Genomic DNA, 22,979 nt, shown 5'->3' on the forward strand with positions numbered 1-22,979 from the left:
ACCCTCATAAAACCTTTCCTGGCCCCAAAAAACCTCTACATGCATATTTTCATGCCGATTGGTTCAGTAGTTTTCGATTCTATAAGGAACATACGGACAGACAGACAGACAGAAATCCTTTTTTATGGGTATATATATATATATATATATATATATATATATATATATATATATATATATATATATATATATATAACCCGACAAACTTCGTATTGCCACAAATTAACCTGTGTTGTACATAAATCATGAATCTCGGATGATCTTTGTCACAATCTCGAGTTTTGCAAGCCCCCCAGTGGGCGGCGCTTCCGACGGCGGGTCACCGGCAACACTCGCGACCGGCTCGTCCTGAATGATCTAGTGTTACTATATAGTTTTTGTGGTCTTGTTATTGATTAATGTTTTATGGAAGAGTCTCGAATTTCTCGAGTTGGATTAGTTTTTGAGTTTCGCAAAAATTTCTGTTTTATTTGTATGAGAGTCCATATCCCCCTACCACAGGGGTGAGAGGTCTCTAACTATCATAAAATAATCATTAGTACTCAAATTATAAGGAAATTTGTATTTCATTTGTATGGGAGCCCACCCTCTTAAAAGGGAAAGGGGTCGTAATACACAACAGAAAAAAAATTCTGCCATCTAAAACTCTCACATGCCAAATTTGGTTCCATTTGCTTGATTAGTTCTAAAGTTATGAGCAAATTTGTATTTCGTTTGAATGGGAGCCCCCCCCCTCCTAAAAAGGTAAGAAGTCCTAATTCATAATGGGAAAAATGGTTGCCTCTAAAAACACCCACATGCCAAATATGGTTCCATTTGCTTGATTAGTTCTCGAATTATGAGGAAATTTGTATTTCATTTGTGTAGAAGCCCCCCCTCTTGAAGTGTGGAAGGATCCTAATTCACCGAAGAAAATATTTTTACCTCCAAAAACCTCCACATGCCGAATTTGGTTCTATTTGCTTGATTAGTTCTCGAGATATGGGGAAATTTGTATTTCATTTGTATTGGACCCCCCCCTCCTAATGTGGGAAGAGGTCCTAATTCATCACAGAAAAAATTCTTGCCTCCAAAAACACCTACACGCCAAATTTGGTTCCATTTGCTGGATTAGTTCTCGAGTTATGAGGAAATTTGTATTTCGTTTGTATAGGACCCCCCCTCCTAAAGTGGGGAGGGGTCCCAATTCATCATTGAAAAAAAAATTGTCTCCAAAAACACACATATGCCAAATTTGGTTCAATTCGCTTGATTAGTTCTCGAGTTATGAGGAAATTTGTATTTCATTTGTACAGGAGCCCCTCCTCTTAAAGTGGGGAGGGGTCCTAATTCACCATAGAAAATTTTCTTGCTCTCGAAAACCTGCACATGCCAAATTTGGTTGCATTTGCTTGATTAGTTCTCGAGTTATGAGGAAATTTGTATGGAAGCCCCCCCTCTTAAAGGGGAGAGGAGTTATAATTCCTCTTATAAAGAGGGGAGGGGTCTCAATTCACCATAGAATAAATTCTTGTCACCAAAAAAAAACACCCACATGCCAAATGTTGTTCTATTTGCTTGATTAGTTCTCGAGTTAGGAGGAAATTTGTATTTCATTTGTACAGGAGCCCCCCCTCTTAGAGTGGGGAGGGGTCCTAATTCACCGTAGAAAATTTTCCTGCCCTCGAAAACCTTCACATGCCAAATTTGGTTCCATTTGCTTGATTAGTTCTCGAATTATGAGGAAATTTGTATGGAAGCTCCCCCTCTTAAAGGGGAGTGGAGTTACAATTCCCCTTATAAAGAGGGAGGGGTCTCAATTTACCATAGAATAAATTCTTGTCACCGAAAACACCCACATGCCAAATTTGGTTCTATTTGCTTGATTAGTTCTCGAGTTATGAGGAAATTTGTATTTCATTTGTATAGGAGCCCCCCCTCCTAAAGTGGGGAGAGGTTCTTATTCATCATAGAAAAAATTCTTGCCTCCAAAAACACCTACATGCCAAATTTGGTTCCATTTGCTGGATTAGCTCTCGAGTTATAAGGAAATTTGTATTTCGTTTGTATAGGAGCCCCCCCCCCCCACTTAAAGTGGGGAGGGGTCCCAATTCATCATAGAAAAAAATTTTGTCTCCAAAAATACACACATGCCAAATTTGGTTCCATTTGCTTGATTAGTTCTCGAGTTATGAGGAAATTGGTATTTCATTTGTACAGGAGCCCCCCCTCTTAAAGTGAGGAGGGGTACTAATTCAACATAGAAAATTTTCTTGCCCTCGAAAACCTTCACATGCCAAATTTGGTTCCATTTGCTTGATTAGTTCTCGAGTTATGAGGAAATTTGTATGGAAACCCCCCCTCTTAAAGGGGAGAGGAGTTATAATTCCCCTTATAAAGAGGGTAGGGGTCTCAAATTACCCTAGAATAAATTCTTGTCACCGAAAACACCCACATGCCAAATTTGGTTCTATTTGCTTGATTAGTTCTCGAGTTATGCAGAAATTTGTGTTTCATTTGTATGGGAGCCTCCCCTCTTAGTGGGGGGAGGGGTCTCTAACCATCACTAAAACCTTTCCTGGCCCCAAAAACCTCTACATGCAAATTTTCACGCCGATTGGTTCAGTAGTTTTTGATTCTATAAGGAACACAGGACAGACAGACAGAAATCCTTCTTTATAGGTATAGATACATATACAGTGGTTTACCGATTTTATCTACCCATCCGAAAATTTTTGGTAGATATATTTGAAAAGTAGACCAATTTGGGAAAAAATAAATTGCTCCAAAATAATTTAGATGAACAAAAAATATTGTTAATATTGATCATTTTCTTCAATTATGTATTACTAGCTTACCCGACAAACTTCGTATTGCCACAAATTAACCTATGTTGTACATAAATCATGAATCTCGGATGATCTTTGTCACTATCTCGAGTTTTGCAAGCCCCCCAGTGGGCGGCGCTTCCGACGGCGGGTCACCGGCAACACTCGCGACCGGCTCGGCCTGAATGATCTAGTGTTACTATAGATAGTTTTTGTGGTCTTGTTATTGATTATTGTTTTATGGAAGAGTCTCGAATTTCTCGAGTTGGATTAGTTTTTGAGTTTCGCAAAAATTTCTGTTTTATTTGTATGAGAGTCCATATCCCCCTACCACAGGGGTGAGAGGTCTCTAACTATCATAAAATAAATTCAAGACTCAAAAATCTCCTACATGCTAAATTTGGTTCCATTTGCTTGATTAGTACTCAAATTATAAGGAAATTTGTATTTCATTTGTATGGGAGCCCACCCTCTTAAAAGGGAAAGGGGTCGTAATACACCACAGAAAAAAAATTCTGCCATCTAAAACTCTCACATGCCAAATTTGGTTCCATTTGCTTGATTAGTTCTAAAGTTATGAGCAAATTTGTATTTCGTTTGAATGGGAGCCCCCCCCCCTCCTAAAAAGGTAAGAAGTCCTAATTCATAATGGGAAAAATGGTTGCCTCCAAAAACACCCACATGCCAAATATGGTTCCATTTGCTTGATTAGTTCTCAAATTATGAGGAAATTTGTATTTCATTTGTGTAGAAGCCCCCCCTCTTGAAGTGTGGAAGGATCCTAATTCACCGTAGAAAGTATTTTTGCCTCCAAAAACCTCCACATGCCGAATTTGGTTCTATTTGCTTGATTAGTTCTCGAGTTATGGGGAAATTTTTATTTCATTTGTATTGGAGCCCCCCCTCCTAATGTGGGAAGAGGTCCTAATTCATCACAGAAAAAATTCTTGCCTCCAAAAACACCTACACGCCAAATTTGGTTCCATTTGCTGGATTAGTTCTCGAGTTATGAGGAAATTTGTATTTCGTTTGTATAGGACCCCCCCCCCTCCTAAAGTGGGGAGGGGTCCCAATTCATCATTGAAAAAAAATTGTCTCCAAAAACACACATATGCCAAATTTGGTTCAATTCGCTTGATTAGTTCTCGAGTTATGAGGAAATTTGTATTTCATTTGTACAGGAGCCCCTCCTCTTAAAGTGGGGAGGGGTCCTAATTCACCATAGAAAATTTTCTTGCTCTCGAAAACCTTCACATGCCAAATTTGGTTCCATTTGCTTGATTAGTTCTCGAGTTATGAGGAAATTTGTATTTCATTTGTATAGGAGCCCCCCCTCCTAAAGTGGGGAGAGGTTCTTATTCATCATAGAAAAAAATCTTGCCTCCAAAAATACCTACATGCCAAATTTGGTTCCATTTGCTTGATTAGTTCTCGAGTTATGAGGAAATTTGTATGAAAGCCCCCCCTCTTAAAGGGGAGAGAAGTTACAATTCCCCTTATAAAGAGGGAGGGGTCTCAATTTACCATAGAATAAATTCTTGTCACCGAAAACACCCACATGCCAAATTTGGTTCTATTTGCTTGATTAGTTCTCGAGTTATGAGGAAATTTGTATTTCATTTGTATAGGAGCCCCCCCTCCTAAAGTGGGGAGAGGTTCTTATTCATCATAGAAAAAATTCTTGCCTCCAAAAACACCTACATGCCAAATTTGGTTCCATTTGCTGGATTAGCTCTCGAGTTATAAGGAAATTTGTATTTCGTTTGTATAGGAGCCCCCCCTCTTAAAGTGAGGAGGGGTCCTAATTCAACATAGAAAATTTTCTTGCCCTCGAAAACTTTCACATGCCAAATTTGGTTCCATTTGCTTGATTAGTTCTCGAGTTATGAGGAAATTTGTATGGAAACCCCCCCTCTTAAAGGGGAGAGGAGTTATAATTCCCCTTATAAAGAGGGGAGGGGTCTCAAATTACCCTAGAATAAATTCTTGTCACCGAAAACACCCACATGCCAAATTTGGTTCTATTTGCTTGATTAGTTCTCGAGTTATGCAGAAATTTGTGTTTCATTTGTATGGGAGCCCCCCCTCTTAGTGGGGGGAGGGGTCTCTAACCATCACTAAAACCTTGCCTGGCCCCAAAAACCTCTACATGCAAATTTTCACGCCGATTGGTTCAGTAGTTTTTGATTCTATAAGGAACACAGGACAGACAGACAGACAGACAGACAGACAGACAGACAGACAGACAGACAGACAGACAGACAGACAGACAGACAGACAGACAGACAGACAGACAGACAGACAGACAGACAGACAGACAGACAGACAGACAGACAGACAGACAGACAGACAGACAGACAGACAGACAGACAGACAGACAGACAGACAGACAGACAGACAGACAGACAGACAGACAGACAGACAGACAGACAGACAGACAGACAGACAGACAGACAGACAGACAGACAGACAGACAGACAGACAGACAGACAGACAGACAGACAGACAGACAGACAGACAGACAGACAGACAGACAGACAGACAGACAGACAGACAGACAGACAGACAGACAGACAGACAGACAGACAGACAGACAGACAGACAGACAGACAGACAGACAGACAGACAGACAGACAGACAGACAGACAGACAGACAGACAGACAGACAGACAGACAGACAGACAGACAGACAGACAGACAGACAGACAGACAGACAGACAGACAGACAGACAGACAGACAGACAGACAGACAGACAGACAGACAGACAGACAGACAGACAGACAGACAGACAGACAGACAGACAGACAGACAGACAGACAGACAGACAGACAGACAGACAGACAGACAGACAGACAGACAGACAGACAGACAGACAGACAGACAGACAGACAGACAGACAGACAGACAGACAGACAGACAGACAGACAGACAGACAGACAGACAGACAGACAGACAGACAGACAGACAGACAGACAGACAGACAGACAGACAGACAGACAGACAGACAGACAGACAGACAGACAGACAGACAGACAGACAGACAGACAGACAGACAGACAGACAGACAGACAGACAGACAGACAGACAGACAGACAGACAGACAGACAGACAGACAGACAGACAGACAGACAGACAGACAGACAGACAGACAGACAGACAGACAGACAGACAGACAGACAGACAGACAGACAGACAGACAGACAGACAGACAGACAGACAGACAGACAGACAGACAGACAGACAGACAGACAGACAGACAGACAGACAGACAGACAGACAGACAGACAGACAGACAGACAGACAGACAGACAGACAGACAGACAGACAGACAGACAGACAGACAGACAGACAGACAGACAGACAGACAGACAGACAGACAGACAGACAGACAGACAGACAGACAGACAGACAGACAGACAGACAGACAGACAGACAGACAGACAGACAGACAGACAGACAGACAGACAGACAGACAGACAGACAGACAGACAGACAGACAGACAGACAGACAGACAGACAGACAGACAGACAGACAGACAGACAGACAGACAGACAGACAGACAGACAGACAGACAGACAGACAGACAGACAGACAGACAGACAGACAGACAGACAGACAGACAGACAGACAGACAGACAGACAGACAGACAGACAGACAGACAGACAGACAGACAGACAGACAGACAGACAGACAGACAGACAGACAGACAGACAGACAGACAGACAGACAGACAGACAGACAGACAGACAGACAGACAGACAGACAGACAGACAGACAGACAGACAGACAGACAGACAGACAGACAGACAGACAGACAGACAGACAGACAGACAGACAGACAGACAGACAGACAGACAGACAGACAGACAGACAGACAGACAGACAGACAGACAGACAGACAGACAGACAGACAGACAGACAGACAGACAGACAGACAGACAGACAGACAGACAGACAGACAGACAGACAGACAGACAGACAGACAGACAGACAGACAGACAGACAGACAGACAGACAGACAGACAGACAGACAGACAGACAGACAGACAGACAGACAGACAGACAGACAGACAGACAGACAGACAGACAGACAGACAGACAGACAGACAGACAGACAGACAGACAGACAGACAGACAGACAGACAGACAGACAGACAGACAGACAGACAGACAGACAGACAGACAGACAGACAGACAGACAGACAGACAGACAGACAGACAGACAGACAGACAGACAGACAGACAGACAGACAGACAGACAGACAGACAGACAGACAGACAGACAGACAGACAGACAGACAGACAGACAGACAGACAGACAGACAGACAGACAGACAGACAGACAGACAGACAGACAGACAGACAGACAGACAGACAGACAGACAGACAGACAGACAGACAGACAGACAGACAGACAGACAGACAGACAGACAGACAGACAGACAGACAGACAGACAGACAGACAGAAATCCTTCTTTATAGGTATAGATATATCTATACCTATAAAGAAGGATTTCTGTCTGTCTGTCTGTCTGTCTGTCCTGTGTTCCTTATAGAATCAAAAACTACTGAACCAATCGGCGTGAAAATTTGCATGTAGAGGTTTTTGGGGCCAGGAAAGGTTTTAGTGATGGTTAGAGACCCCTCCCCCCACTAAGAGGGGGGGCTCCCATACAAATGAAACACAAATTTCTGCATAACTCGAGAACTAATCAAGCAAATAGAACCAAATTTGGCATGTGGGTGTTTTCGGTGACAAGAATTTATTCTAGGGTAATTTGAGACCCCTTCCCTCTTTATAAGGGGAATTATAACTCCTCTCCCCTTTAAGAGGGGGGGTTTCCATACAAATTTCCTCATAACTCGAGAACTAATCAAGCAAATGGAACCAAATTTGGCATGTGAAGGTTTTCGAGGGCAAGAAAATTTTCTATGTTGAATTAGGACCCCTCCTCACTTTAAGAGGGGGGGCTCCTGTACAAATGAAATACCAATTTCCTCATAACTCGAGAACTAATCAAGCAAATGGAACCAAATTTGGCATGTGTGTGTTTTTGAAGACAAAATTTTTTTCTATGATGAATTGGGACCCCTCCCCACTTTAAGAGGGGGGGGGCTCCTATACAAACGAAATACAAATTTCCTTATAACTCGAGAGCTAATCCAGCAAATGGAACCAAATTTGGCATGTAGGTGTTTTTGGAGGCAAGAATGTTTTCTATGATGAATAAGAACCTCTCCCCACTTTAGGAGGGGGGGCTCCTATACAAATGAAATACAAATTTCCTCATAACTCGAGAACTAATCAAGCAAATAGAACCAAATTTGGCATGTGGGTGTTTTCGGTGACAAGAATTTATTCTATGGTAAATTGAGACCCCTCCCTCTTTATAAGGGGAATTGTAACTCCTCTCCCCTTTAAGAGGGGGGGCTTCCATACAAATTTCCTCATAACTCGAGAACTAATCAAGCAAATGGAACCAACTTTGGCATGTGAAGGTTTTCGAGGGCAAGAAAATTTTCTACGGTGAATTAGGACCCCTCCCCACTCTAAGAGGGGGGGCTCCTGTACAAATGAAATACAAATTTCCTCCTAACTCGAGAACTAATCAAGCAAATAGAACAACATTTGGCATGTGGGTGTTTTTTTTGGTGACAAGAATTTATTCTATGGTGAATTGAGACCCCTCCCCTCTTTATAAGAGGAATTATAACTCCTCTCCCCTTTAAGAGGGGGGGCTTCCATACAAATTTCCTCATAACTCGAGAACTAATCAAGCAAATGCAACCAAATTTAGCATATGAAGGTTTTCGAGAGCAAGAAAATTTTCTATGGTGAATTAGGACCCCTCCCCACTTTAAGAGGAGGGGCTCCTGTACAAATGAAATACAAATTTCCTCATAACTCGAGAACTAATCAAGCGAATTGAACCAAATTTGGCATATGTGTGTTTTTGGAGACAATTTTTTTTTCAATGATGAATTGGGACCCCTCCCCACTTTAGGAGGGGGGGTCCTATACAAACGAAATACAAATTTCCTCATAACTCGAGAACTAATCCAGCAAATGGAACCAAATTTGGCATGTAAGTGTTTTTGGAGGCAAGAATTTTTTCTGTGATGAATTGGGTCTTCTTCCCACATTAGGAGGGGGGGCTCCAATACAAATGAAATACAAATTTCCTTATAATTTGAGTACTAATCAAGCAAATGGAACCAAATTTAGCATGTAGGAGATTTTTGAGTCTTGAATTTATTTTATGATAGTTAGAGACCTCTCACCCCTGTGGTAGGGGGATATGGACTCTCATACAAATAAAACAGAAATTTTTGCGAAACTCAAAAACTAATCCAACTCGAGAAATTCGAGACTCTTCCATAAAACATTAATCAATAACAAGACCACAAAAACTATCTATAGTAACACTAGATCATTCAGGACGAGCCGGTCGCGAGTGTTGCCGGTGACCCGCCGTCGGAAGCGCCGCTCACTGGGGGGCTTGCAAAACTCGAGAAGTGACAAAGATCATCCGAGATTCATGATTTATGTACAACACAGGTTAATTTGTGGAAATACGAAGTTTGTCGGGTCAGCTAGTATATATATATAACTTTGTAGAACATAGTAACATTCTATTTCGTCACGACTCTGAGATATTCCAAAAATACTCGCAGTCCGCAGTCAGATTGATCTCGTCCAGATAAACAACTTTGACAATGACAGCAACCTTCTATCTCTTCTCAGTCCCAAGGCATTAGAGATTCTAGTATTGAGATTCTAGAATCATTTAATTTGGTCGCCATTTGCGCCATCTAGCGAATCAGTTCTCAAACTTTATTGTTCGTTTCCAGATGCGTCTTAACTAGATAAACAACTCTGTCGAGAACGGCAACTTTCTATCTCATGCCAGTCCTGAGATATAGGCAGTATCATTCGCCGTGTACTCAGTACACGACGCGACCGCTTGCGAAACTTTTTTTAGCGCGACCGCTCTAGGGTTAATAACCAACATTATTAAAAGGTTAAAGTTATACTTTTATAATAGGTATATTTGCATATGCTTTAGGCGATGTGAAGGCTTAGAATAGAACACAATCAGACAAACTGTTTACGGAGAAATTAAGAAATTACGGTATGCGCAAACGCAGTATCACGTAATTTATTATTGGCGGGATTATTGTATAAGTCTTAACTTAGGGTTAATCATACTGTCTGCTGGAAATAGCATCACATAGGCACAAAATAGAATCAACTGGTAACGACAGTAGACCAAACTTCGTGTTTTAGTCTTGACCTTGAAATGCGGTCAAGCATATTCTGGCAACGACAGGCTTAAAATAATCGCCTCAAGCTCATCTTTTTTCGAGCCTATAACTGATATTAAAAAAGCGTGTTACAGTCAAATTTCGTTAACTGCATTAAGCTTATCGCGGTATTTTGACAAAGACCTTAATTAATTATGTTGAGCTATTATAACTAACAGTTCAAGTGTTGTTCATATCATCTCTTGTTTTTGATCAACCCGACTACCAAAAGTTTTTCTAAAAATCGCCCATAGGCTTAACAATTAACGAAATTTGACTGTATTAATACCAAAATGCGCTGATATTCAGAAAATGTTACCAAAGTATGCAAAACTTGTATCAAATACAGTTTCAACATACTTCATGAATATTGTTCAGGTTGCGCCTAATAGGCTGAAAACAGGTCTTCTGTCCTGTATTTCGCAGACTGTTTTCCGTTAGAATGGTTTTCGTCAAAATACCATTCGACGATATGGAGACCTGCACATAGCATGCAGCATTGAGATATGATAAAACAAAATGATGTAGGCATAATACAACAATAATTGGTATTTAGTTATAATAATAGGTAAAGAAATATTAGTATTTATCCTGGAAAGTTATGGAAATTCAAAACAGCGATAAACAACATTTACCTCCTGTATATGTGTGAGTAGATATTTCACCAAGCAGAGCACTGTCCTTTGTGAGGGGTAGCAATCCTTGTTTTAAAGCTGAAATAGCGACGACTGAATTACAACCAACATATATTGCACATCTTATGTCAGGCCTTGCAGCATGAATTACGGAATGCAATGTGAATTCTGTAAAAAATAAAGTTAATGATTTTGCTTTGCTGACACTAGCTGCTAACATACGACTAGTGTTGACGCCAAAATTTGTTGTTCCTTGTTCAGTCACCAGCCCTTGCATATTCACTTTATTTAATGAAGATGCAGTGATTTCATGGTTCAAAACACCGAAGGGATTAACCAAGAACAGTTCTTGATCCGCATTTAATCTCGCCGTTATATGGCTTCCTATACCTTGAGCCCAACCATACAAGTCTATCAGCCTGAATGTAGCAGCCAATTTACAGCGAAGGATTTTTTCTCCTTTTTCATATCCCATTGCTTCAACACCACGAATATCATTAATGGGAACTACACAATTGGAACTTTTGAAAACACTACCAATCCGAGCAGCAGGCATTCCCATGATATCGGACAGTTGTTGAAGGATATTAGAAGATCCACCTTCGCGCATTTGACCATCGACAATTCGTTCTAATTCTTCTCGAAATAAACGAGAATTCATAATAGCTTCAACTCTTTTGCGGCGCTCCATTTCACGCATATCTGCTTCTATGTCGGCTGGACGTGTCTTATTACACTCGTCTTCTTCTGCAATTGCATCGATGCCGTTGGTATGAACAACTGTCTCTGTTTCCGCCATTTTGTTTGTCCTAAAATATATGAAAAAAAAAATCTTGTTTTCAAAGGGATCTATTATAATGCTAATCTATAAAGGTTAGGATAAGCCTTTTGGAAGATGGCATAAAAAATCGATACAGAAAATGTAATGCCCCACGTAAGCATTTCAACAGAACACAACGCTCTATAATAAATGAAAGTACATTCAATCTTTTCTCAAGAGCCGCTGATAACGATTCCCTGCAAGTAGACCTAATGTTTAAAAGGTTTAACTGTTTAATTTTGTATTATTTTCTTCGGTGTATGTAGCCTGTACTTTGTAATAATCGTTAGAAAAAAATAGAATTAAAGAAAAAATAGTATTAGGATATGAAATGGGGAAGGCAAACGAGAAAGCGTCCAACATAGCTTTCGCCAGCCCAAGCTCCTACCTAGCGCCTCCACGCGATCATACCCGGTAATACTCTATTGAGGCTGTGAACCATTTCGCGAAATTTTTAACTTTTTGGTTAAAATTTAACAGTTCGATTCGATTTAACAAGTCGAATTCAAACGAGTTCTAATTGAATCGAAATTTCATATCCGGCAATAATAACATAAGAAACGGACACTGATAAAGCATGTAATATGGAACTGAAACACAAATATTTCTGGATAATAGATACTAAGTTTCTAAGTTTCTTTCTTTAAGGACAAACAAGCTGTTGTGATAACGCAGTTAGCCGGAATCTTAGTCATGGCCGATGAAACAATGAAAATGTTCTATTGTTTGCAGCTGGGGGACACCGGAAGGGTTGACGGTAATCAGTACAATGATTATCTTCAACCGGTACATCTCCTCCATCTTTTGGCACATTGGGCCGAGGCCGAGGCGGCCAAAAAACCACGTTCTCCAGGCGGTAACTTCCAGCATGCACTTCATACGGCATATATCCCCGTTCACCACAAGCCCCGAAAGAAAGAACAGCAGCTTGAACATTCGCTTCTTGCTGATCGTCAGTTACAGAAGGACATTCTTTGGGGAATTTCTGTGGGAGATATATTTAACGCCATAACATCAAGTATAGGTCTCGTCATCCTTCGCCGTAAAGATGTTTTTCACCAGCACGTTCAGCCTTCAGCCAGCCTTGACTGATCCATCCACTTAAGAATGTCCATTTTGGCGAGGTACTTCTTCACTGTTTAGTTCCGACCTTCCCAAGGCGGGAAGGCTGGAGGCTGAGGCTGAGGGATGAATTTTTTTGTTGTGTAGAGTTCACGTAAATAAACATCTTTGCATATTTAGTTTTTCGAAAATTCGTCTAGACTAGCTTTTGAAAAGGGCTTAATTTTTTTCCCTTTTTTATTATAAAAAATATAACTCGAAAATTATAGGACCTACAAAAAATGATCTATGGGTGACTTTTTGAAAATCTTCTGAATTTTCATAAAAAATACTGAAAAAAATAAAAATTGATTGCTATTTTCTACACTGAGAAAAAAGCATTTTAAAGACTAAAATTCGATTTTCCAAAAAAGGCCATCTCAGAAATTGATGAATTTTTTTTGAAGATAGATAACACAGGTATGCAAAAATACAAAAAAAATCAGATGCATGAGATATTTTATTTTATGATATTTAGGTGTATTATATTTTTTTTGGGGTGCTGAATTCAAAAATGGTTTCCGTTTTTCTCCATCATCACGTACAGATTTTTTACAAATTGGGTATGAAAGGGGGAAGGCAATGAAGATGCGTCCAACATAACTCTAGCCAACCCAAGTTCCTATCTAGCACCTCCACGTGGTCATACCCGGTAATACTCTTTCCATAAAATTGAGTAGCTAAGCTAGGAGGTGCGATGCTCCCGGCTGCTTGATATCAAAATCGTAGTTTTGGGCAGACGGCTGATCCACCCAGCCCCGTTGATAGGTAAGCCCCAACATATATTCTAATTGTTTGTTTCGTTCTAGCTCTTCAAAAACCTACTATACAATCGAAACATTGACCGTAAAGTTTGCTATTAATGTACATGGATATTGTTGGGTTGTTGTATATTTAGGATTGATGGAAACTCAAATGATGGCATCATTATGATGCAACTATATCTGATGCAAAGGACTGCTGGTGAGGTCGTTCTATTTTCATCCATATTAATTCATTTCATTATATATCATGTGATAAATTCATTATCTGCATTAAATAATAAATTCATGAATACAGAGGCAACATATGAGTGGAAGACTGGAGGATGGAGTGAGGAGTCACCCGGAATCACTAGGAGGAAACTCCTGAAGGTCGGAAACAATATTTATGTTGCACTCTTCGAACAAACAAAACATCACGTGGGTTAAAGCTGGTACAGCGAAATTGATTGTTACATGGAAGGATTCTAGTGCTGGAAGGAAATTCTTATGATCCCGGAATGCGCACAAGTGTCTCTGCTTGTGGGTCCGCCCAATCCCTTTTGGTCCTTCTACAACAGCTTTGGTGTGAAATTCATTTGACAATCAAATTTGGATCTACTGTAAGTCAACCTACATACACTGGCAGGACCTTGAACTGATGGTGGATTCACCAATACATACAGATTTTTTACAAATTATGTTTCTCATATGGAAAAGTCACAAATTAGATGGAAAAATTATTACCACAGATTTGTAATAAAAAATCTAAATTAGATCTTTTTTGTTATTTTTGCAAATTTTTACTTAATAAATACAGGAAAAATATTACTGGACTGAAATATGCAAGAAAAAATAATAACATCAAACCTTTAATAACTAAACAAAAGAAAAGAAACCAGCGTTTATTTTTCCATATTATTAAAAATTTAATACAAAAACTTTGTACAGTACTTAAATTTTAGTTCAAACAGAACCAAACTCCAAATTTTTTGACCCAACCACATAAAGTAAGCATTTATTTATTTATTTGTTTATTTATTTATTTATTTATTTGCAGTCCTGATAGAGATGAACCAGTTTGATAACAGTGTATTGCCACAGGATCCCCTTAGAGGGCCACAAACGTATAACTTGACCTGCATTCGAATTTTGCTTTGATTTTGCTTGCGTGTCACTTGGTTAGTTATCTTGTTTTTTTTTTTTGAATAATCCAAATCCTTGTCGCTTACTAGATCAGAATTCGGTAACCACTAAATAGTATCGTAATCTAATCATAGTAGGGGTATTCACGTAGCTTGCTATGTTGCGTAAACGGTGTATTCCGTGTATATACTGCCACTATTCTCATTACAGTTCTGGTTTCTATGGAGTTGGAACTGTTATGCGAAAAGCGACAGTATAAATACGCAATACGCAACATAGCAAGCGCTACGTGAAAATTGTAGTTTAAGTATCTACAACTTTTTCACTTAGAACGCATATGCTGTGCTGCCAATACGTTTCAAGAATACAAATCTCTGAAACTATTCACGTTTGAAACCGCTTATTTCTTGGCCAACCTTTTAGTCATGAATATCAGGCTATTCCTAAGCTGATGTTTGTTCTCAAACATGTTTTAAAGGAACCGAATTAGATTGAGGCAAAAATAAATCAAACAATAGTTTAGTGAAATTCGGTACCGCTTTCCCATCATAGGTGCTAGATAAGATAAAAATAGAAATACGACAAATTAGACACTCCGGAGTATCAGCTATCAGTGCTTTGGGGGCTCGAAATTGGTCGTTTTATTCCGTAGTGTCCAAGTACATACCCTAATTTTGGATATTAGGAACGTAATACTCAATGATACAGTTTTTTACTATGCATTAGACGCATGCAGAAAGTGACATGAACTGTTCGAAACATCATGCATGCTCAATATGATTTTCGTTTTCTTAGCCTCAAATGTATGTATGTATGGGGACTACTACCTATCTCAGAAGGCGAACCGTTCATAGCAATGGTCTTATCATGACAAGAGGAATTGTACAACCATAACGATCGGCCATGTTTACCAGCTCCTGCATGAAGGGCCAAAAGGGAATCGGTAGGCAAGCAACATCACTTGCACGTACCAGGGATGTCTAAGAATCGCCTTTCAGAAACTAAATCACATGAGTCAATCATTAAGTAAGCCCTCCCAATGCAGAATGACCCCAATAGGTGAGGGAAAAGGCCCGCTCATTATCCACAATATGTTGTTAGCCGGGCCAAGGTTAACTTTAGGAAGTTTGACCCTCCCATTCAATGATGTTTTCGTAATTTTTCTTTTTTTTCTTTTCATTAAGTTCTGGTTTGTGAACGCGTCATTGTTAAGTGTGCCCAAGTTGATTAAAAATGAGCTTCAAAAAGAACCGCTGTCGGAAAAATGCAAGGAGCGAGGCACAAAAGCAAACGATGCTAAATTGCCATATGAAACGATACTTATTATGTAAGTACTAGTTATATGAGACTAACCTGGATATTCGAAAATTTTCTTGTACAGCCAGTAATTACAAAAATTAAGATATATAACATAACATTTTTATAACTTTAATATAATGGTAATGGTACTCGCAAACAATCATAACTTGAAAATTTACAGCGAAAAATACTATGCACATGCGAGATTTACAGTGACTCGACAACCACGTGACCAACTTGAATTTATTATACATACCTGAAAATAGAAATCAGGCATAATGAGACGAGCTAATATAGCCCCTAAGTTGATAAACATTTCCTGTTTGCAACGCACATATGCAGTGATATAGCACCCTACACGCTTTCTTTGCCTCATGTAAACAGAATGGCCCAAAACTGGCACCTAAGGTAAGTTAGAGAATATTTTTACCTTTGTTATAGTATATAACAAAGGTTTAGAAATTGGTCGAAAAACATGAAGTTGATCCGAGGACCGGAGGGCCGAGTCACATATACCAATCGATTTAGCTCGACGAACTGAGCAATGTCAGTGTGTGTGTGTGTGTGTGTGTGTGTGTGTGTGTGTGTGTGTGTGTGTGTGTGTGTGTGTGTGTGTGTGTGTGTGTGTGTGTGTGTGTGTGTGTGTGTGTGTGTGTGTGAGTGTGTGTGTGTGTGAGTGTGTGTGTGTGAGTGTGTGTGTGTGAGTGTGTGTGTGTGAGTGTGTGTGTGTGAGTGTGTGTGTGTCAGCTAAACCGATTTATGCCCTAATAGTCTCATTCGAAAGGTATTATTGCCTACCCAAGCAGCACTTGCAACATCTTCCATGTGGCTATTAAGTCTTGTTTAAATTGCAAAAAACTTCACCGGTTACAGTATTGAAACACGCAACAAATAAGCAACTTCATGTTATTAATATGTTGGATTCAGGTTATCCAATACTTATACTGGCTGTCACAAATATATTAGTCTATATCTAGTAACATGAAACTTCATCGTAACATCGTGTTATTATAATGCCATTGCTAAACAATAATGTCACATGATGTTGCATCATGTTGATTACGGCATATTGTTAAATAAAATGTAACCAAACAAATACAACCAATGTAACATCATATTCCGCCATAGTTTTATGAAAAAATATTTTTCAACGAAGGAATGTTTTTATTTTAACAATAATTACACGAACATTCATCAGGAACCCATGGCATTTACTAAAATATTATTTGATTACAGTATCTAGTTCGATTTTACACCGCATTTTTCCATCGTAAACGAATTCTTAATCTGGCTGGGTTAATTCTTTAAACTTGAAAATAAATAAATTAATAACTTTCACGAGGCGCATCAAATAATACAACGCAAAATTATATTTTGCACGATAAATTTTGAATGGCATGGAGATTAGCTCATAATAGGCCCAAAAAACTAAAGTCGCATTAAGAATATTAATGTAAATAATTTTCGTCTTGGAGCCCAGAGAGGAAATCCCGGTTCCCGCTAAACATAATTCGTGATGAAGTTGCTCATAATTGTTTGGTTTTAGTGTGAGGAAAAAAGAGAAGAAAGTATTTTTGTTTTTGTTTTCACGCAAGTTTTGACAACGCGGCATAGGATTTCGTGGGAGTGCGAACAGGCTTAAAATCTCTTTTAGTATCGTAGTCGCAAGTTTCGACAACGGGACATAGGATTTCGTGTGAGTGCGAACAGGCATAAAATCTCTTTTAGTATTGTAGTCGCGAATACCTGCTTGTATTTAGATAACGCGCTTTGGTTTTTGTGCGAGAAAAAAAGAGAAGGAAGTATTTTTGTTTATGTTTTCACGCAAGTTTTGACAACGCGGCATAGGATTTCGTGGGAGTGCGAACAGGCTTAAAATCTCTTTTAGTATCGTAGTCGCGAATGGATAGATAACGCGCATTGATGTTCCATAAAACATCTGTGTAACAATTGGTTGCATATAGGCTCCACCTCTTGCGCTTTTTCAATCACATAACAGTTCGATAAAGGTAACTGATGCAAACTTTTACCATATTTGAATGTTTCAATTATAGTTGCGTAACCCTTCATGCAACAAATGGTGCTGCTTGGGTAGTATATCACTATTGAATTGTTTCCTGGTCCGATGTTTCGTTTAAAAGTTAGGCCATTGCAAATCATATTTAAAGTTTTTGTCACCCCCCCCCCCCTTGGAAATTGACTTGAAAAATCGGGGGGCAAAAAAATAATTTGTAGGATATGAGTCAAATTTCTTTTTATAAAATCAATTGTCTGTGCCGGTTTTCACGTTTAAACCTTAAATAAAAATAAAATATTTGTAATGGCCTTATAAGCAAAAATGTTAAAACTACGTGACACGATTTTCCCCGGAACCACACAGCCGATTTCAATGAGCTCTTGCTATTAAAAATATTTTCAGCAAGTTTTATTGAAAACAAACAAGCAGTTTAAAAGTTATGCTTAAAAACGTGTTTTGACAAGGTAATAATTATCGCCTGTTTCTCAGAGATGGCAAAACCGATTTATGCGCTGTCAATCTCATTTGAAAGGTTATATACCGGATACATCACTATTGAATTGTTTTTTGATTGGACTTTTAGTTTGAAAGGTATGAGCAATTGAAGTTATAAGGACTGTATCGAAAAGTCTTTAGCAACAATTATCCGTGAATAAAAATGAAATGCGATTATTTCAATTTTTGTTTTCGGTTTATTGAAGATCAGTACGACTTGAAACAATAACATGTCTTACATTAGTCAAAATATTAAGTTCTAAAGAATGAGCGCACTTTTAATGAAACTCCTCCCAGCAAATTCTGCACAGTAGCTTTTATGCATTTCCTGGATGCTACTGTTCAATTTTTCTTGAATTCCTCCATGCATTGGGAAACTGTTCCTTCCCTCCTGAAAATTCTCTTCACAATCGACCAGTAACGTTCAATTGGCCGGAGCTCTGGACAATTTGGTGGATTGATGTTTTTCTCGACGAATTGGATATTACTGTCTGAAAGGCACTGTTGTACAGGATTAGCGCAATGTACAGATGCCAAATTCGGCCAAAAGAGAGGGGGAAACTAATACTGTTTGTTGAGGGGCCACAATCTTTTTTACAATTATTCATCTTTGTAAATTTGAGCATTTATTGCACACTTTGCGAAGAAAATACGCATCGCAGACCATAAGTACAAATAGCTTACCATACTTAAACCTTCTGCCCAATTTTGTTCAGCGCAATCGTACTGTCGGTATCGTTCACCACCTCGTCCGCCGATTTAGTGTAGAACTTCGGCCCTGGAAGCGCTTTACAATCCTGTTTGACGTAAGTTTCGTCGTCCATATAGATGCAGTTGTTGCCGTTGACTATTATCCGTTTATAGTTACCGTGCCCTTATTTAGACTCGAGATTGTTGCTCTCCGGATTTCTTAGAATCCTCATGCTTCTTGTTTGTCTTTACGGAGTTCCTGACGTTGATTCACTGAATTATTTCAATGCTTGTTTTAAGTATTTTAGCCAAATAAGATGTTGTTACCAATCGGTGTCGTTTAATATGACTTATTACTTCTGAATCTACCGGACCAAGGCAGATCCTTCAAGGATAACTCTTCCTTATATATCGATGATATTTTTACACTTGTGTGGTGTACTTTAAACCGTTCTGCTATTTGGTTGGAAGAAAACACCGTTTTCAGTGTATCAAGTGTGCAGAATTTTTTTTCTGATTTCAAGATTAATCCGAGGCATAGCGAAAAGTAAAAAAATAATGGAAACAAATCGATAGCACAACTATTTTAAGATATTTAAACAAACTTTTGCTTGCACGCACATAAAACTTTATCCATTTTTGAGTAAAATCATTTTAAAAGTTGCTAATTACTTTTCGATACAGTCCTTACGTTAAAATTTACTATACTTTATAGCGATTTTAACGACAATTTATCTAGTTTCAATTGTTTTAGTATTAAACGAGAAGTCTTAACACTGCAAATGTATCTGCCAAATTTGATAAGAATTGGTCGTACTGGTCAAAAGATATTTAAAAATGATTGATGAAATTTATTCAAGAAAACTTTAATGGGACCAAACCTCAAAAACAGAATAACATAGTAAAAATGTGTAATTTTTCAACTGGTGTTTCTTTGGAGCAGTTAATTAAAATATAGCACATTTTCTTACACTTTTAGGGTAACCGTGAATCCGCCTAATAGGGTGACACAAATTTTTGTTTTCGCTAGGTTCGCTCTTGCTCTTAGCGTTTCGTGCAAATGTAGTTTTATTTTCGTTTGCATTATTTTACCAATTTTAGAACATTTACCTTCCCACTTCGCGAGTATTAGGTAAGTACTAAAGCATAGTTAAAATACAATATTTCATGCATCATTTCAAAGATATTAGATAAACTAAAGTGTTCGAAATTTGTATCACGTTTTGAGGAGTGATTCAAACTTCGAACAGCCACGAATAGTATCAGGGTTTTCCAAGTTTTCCTTCGGGAAAATGAATTGTCTGCATTGTAAAGCTGTATAACAACAGCGTCGCCCGCAGTGCCTTACAAGTCGCAAGGACTTGCATAGTGTCGTCGTCCCGTCAGTAAAATGAGTTAGATTCTCGATCCATGAATCGAACTTTTACCCCGTCAATAAATCGAACTTTTGCCCCGCTAGGCGCTTGACGGGGTTTGATTAAATTATGGAAAAGCAACATATATTCTGTAAATTCTTCTCACCGCAATTTCAAGAGAGATATTTGAGTGATGTAAAACGCTGCTACAATTTGTGAATAAGTAATATCCTCCTGTTGATATCGTATTTGCCGTACAACGAAATATTACATCAAAACCGTTCTAAAATAACTTTTACCCATAACTCAGCCACTATGATTCGTAAACAACAAATGTTTATGATGGATTTAAGCTGTCAAAGTACTCACCCATCCATGCCAATGTAGTCAATTTACTCGGAATCCGCACTGATAAATCATTGAATCGCACTTTTACCCGCATCGTACTTTTACCCCTCCTTACTCTATATTTTCAACAGTCTCTTGCTCCTCGACAGGAACCAAACGATACAAAATAATTTTATTTCAATGAACCGACTCAACTTTGCACAGTCATTTTTCCTACTCTGAAAGTGAAATTACTTTCCAATCGTATTAAAACAAGCAAAACAATCCTCCTCTCTTTAGGGGGGGAATTATGACCCCTTCCCCTTCATTAGTGGGGGGGTCCCTATGCAAATGAAATAGAAACATCCTCATAACTAGAGAACTAATCAAGCAAACGGAACTAAATTTGGCATGTGGGGGGTTTTGAAAGCAGGAATTTTTTTAGGCTGGTTTGAGACCCCTCACCCCTGTGTTAGGGGGATAAGGACGCTCATACAAATAAAACAGAAATTTTTGCGTGAGTCAAAAACTAATTGAACTCGAGAAATTTTACTCTTTCATAAAACATTAGTCAATAGGTGTTGTTAAAACTAAAAACTGTGGGAGTACAATGCCCTTGGTACAATATATCGCTTATGCCAGCATCAGAACATGCCTCGCGCTATATACCATCTCGGCAGCGTTACACTATGCCGCCGATGCGACGAGCTTTCTGAACAGTTCGGTGCATCGTCGTGTCGGCAATCATCGTTGTCGTCTAGATTCCGACCGCGTTCAAAGACCTGACTGCTTAGCACACAGTCGTATTCAGTTGATTAAACAATAAAGGCTTGGGCGATTCTTTGTGGCTATAATTTATACTCTGCACAATGGCGACCGTGCAGGTTGTTCTAATCGAACAATTGTGCCATGTTAGTTTTTTTCGGTACGTGTTGCAGCGCAGAATCGCTCAAGAAACCCGAATAAAATATATACGTAACGCGAGTGAAATACAGTTTATGAATTACTAGCTGACCCGACAAACTTCGTATTGCCACAAATTAACCTGTGTTGTACATAAATCATGAATCTCGGATGATCTTTGTCACTATCTCGAGTTTTGCAAGCCCCCCAGTGGGCGGCGCTTCCGACGGCGGGTCACCGGCAACACTCGCGACCGTCTCGTCCTGAATGATCTAGTGTTACTATAGATAGTTTTTGTGGTCTTGTATTGACTAATGTTTTATGGAAGTCTCGAATTTCTCGAGTTCGATTAGATTTTGAGTTTCGCAAAAATTTCTGTTTTATTTGTATAAGAGTCCAAATCCCTCTACCACATGGGTGAAAGGTCTCTAACTATCGTAAAATGAATTCAAGACTCCAAAATCTCCCACATGCCAAATTTGGTTCCATTTGCTTGATTAGTTCTCAAGTTATAAGGAAATTTGAATTTCATTTGTATGGGAGCTCCCCTCTTAAAAGGGGAAGGGGTCGTAATTCACCATAGAAAAAAATTCTGCCATCTAAAACTCCCACATGCCAAATTTGGTTCCATTTGATTGATTAGTTTTCGAGATAAGAGGAAATTTGCATTTCATTTGTATGGAAGCCCACCCTCTTAAAGGGGAGATAGGCCATAACTCGCTTTCTAAAGAAGAGGGGTCTCAATTCACCATAGAAAAAAATCTTGCGTCCAAAACCCCTTACATGTCAAATTTGGTTCGATTTGCTTGATTAGTTCTCGAGTTATGAGGAAATTTGTTTTTCATTTGTATAGGAGCCTCCCCCCCCCCTCTTAAAGTGGGGAAATCCATAGAAAATATACCATAGAAAATATTCTTGCCTACAAAAACATCCACATGACAAATTTGGTTCCATTTGCTTGATTAGTTCTAGAGTTATGAGGAAATTTGTATTTCGTTTGTATGAGAGCCCCCCCTCTTAAAAAGGTAAGGGGTCCTAATTCATCATAGAAAAAATGGTTGCCTCCAAAAACACCCACATGCCAAATATGGTTCCATTTGCTTGATTAGTTCTCGAATTATGAGTAAATTTGTATTTTATTTGTGTAGCAGCACCCCCTCTTAAAGTTGGGAGGGGTCCTAATTCACCATAGAAAATATTTTTGCCTCCAGAAACCTCCACATGCCAAATTTGGTTCTATTTGCTTGATTAGTTCTCGAGTTATGAGGAAATTTGAATTTCATTTGTATAGGAGCCCCCCCCTCCTAAAGTGGGTAGGGGTCCCAATTCATCATAG

At 39.1% G+C, this 22,979-nt stretch overlaps 1 protein-coding gene across 7 annotated transcripts in view; it reads right to left on the bottom strand.

Moving 5' to 3' along the window:
* Positions 1-22,979, bottom strand: part of LOC128741322 (protein hu-li tai shao) — a 175,169-nt gene that overhangs the window by 139,226 nt on the left and 12,964 nt on the right. For all 7 annotated transcript variants that reach the window (XM_053837056.1, XM_053837057.1, XM_053837054.1 and 4 more), the window contains 2 exons: positions 10,973-11,559; positions 10,751-10,918 (listed from right to left, as the gene is read on the bottom strand). In XM_053837056.1, coding sequence (XP_053693031.1) covers positions 10,751-10,918; positions 10,973-11,549 — 745 coding nt within the window. In that variant the 5' untranslated portion in view covers positions 11,550-11,559. The remainder of the gene's footprint in view (positions 1-10,750; positions 10,919-10,972; positions 11,560-22,979) is intronic.

This window comes from Sabethes cyaneus, chromosome 3 (assembly GCF_943734655.1).
Source record: "Sabethes cyaneus chromosome 3, idSabCyanKW18_F2, whole genome shotgun sequence".
NCBI lineage: Eukaryota > Metazoa > Arthropoda > Insecta > Diptera > Culicidae > Sabethes > Sabethes cyaneus.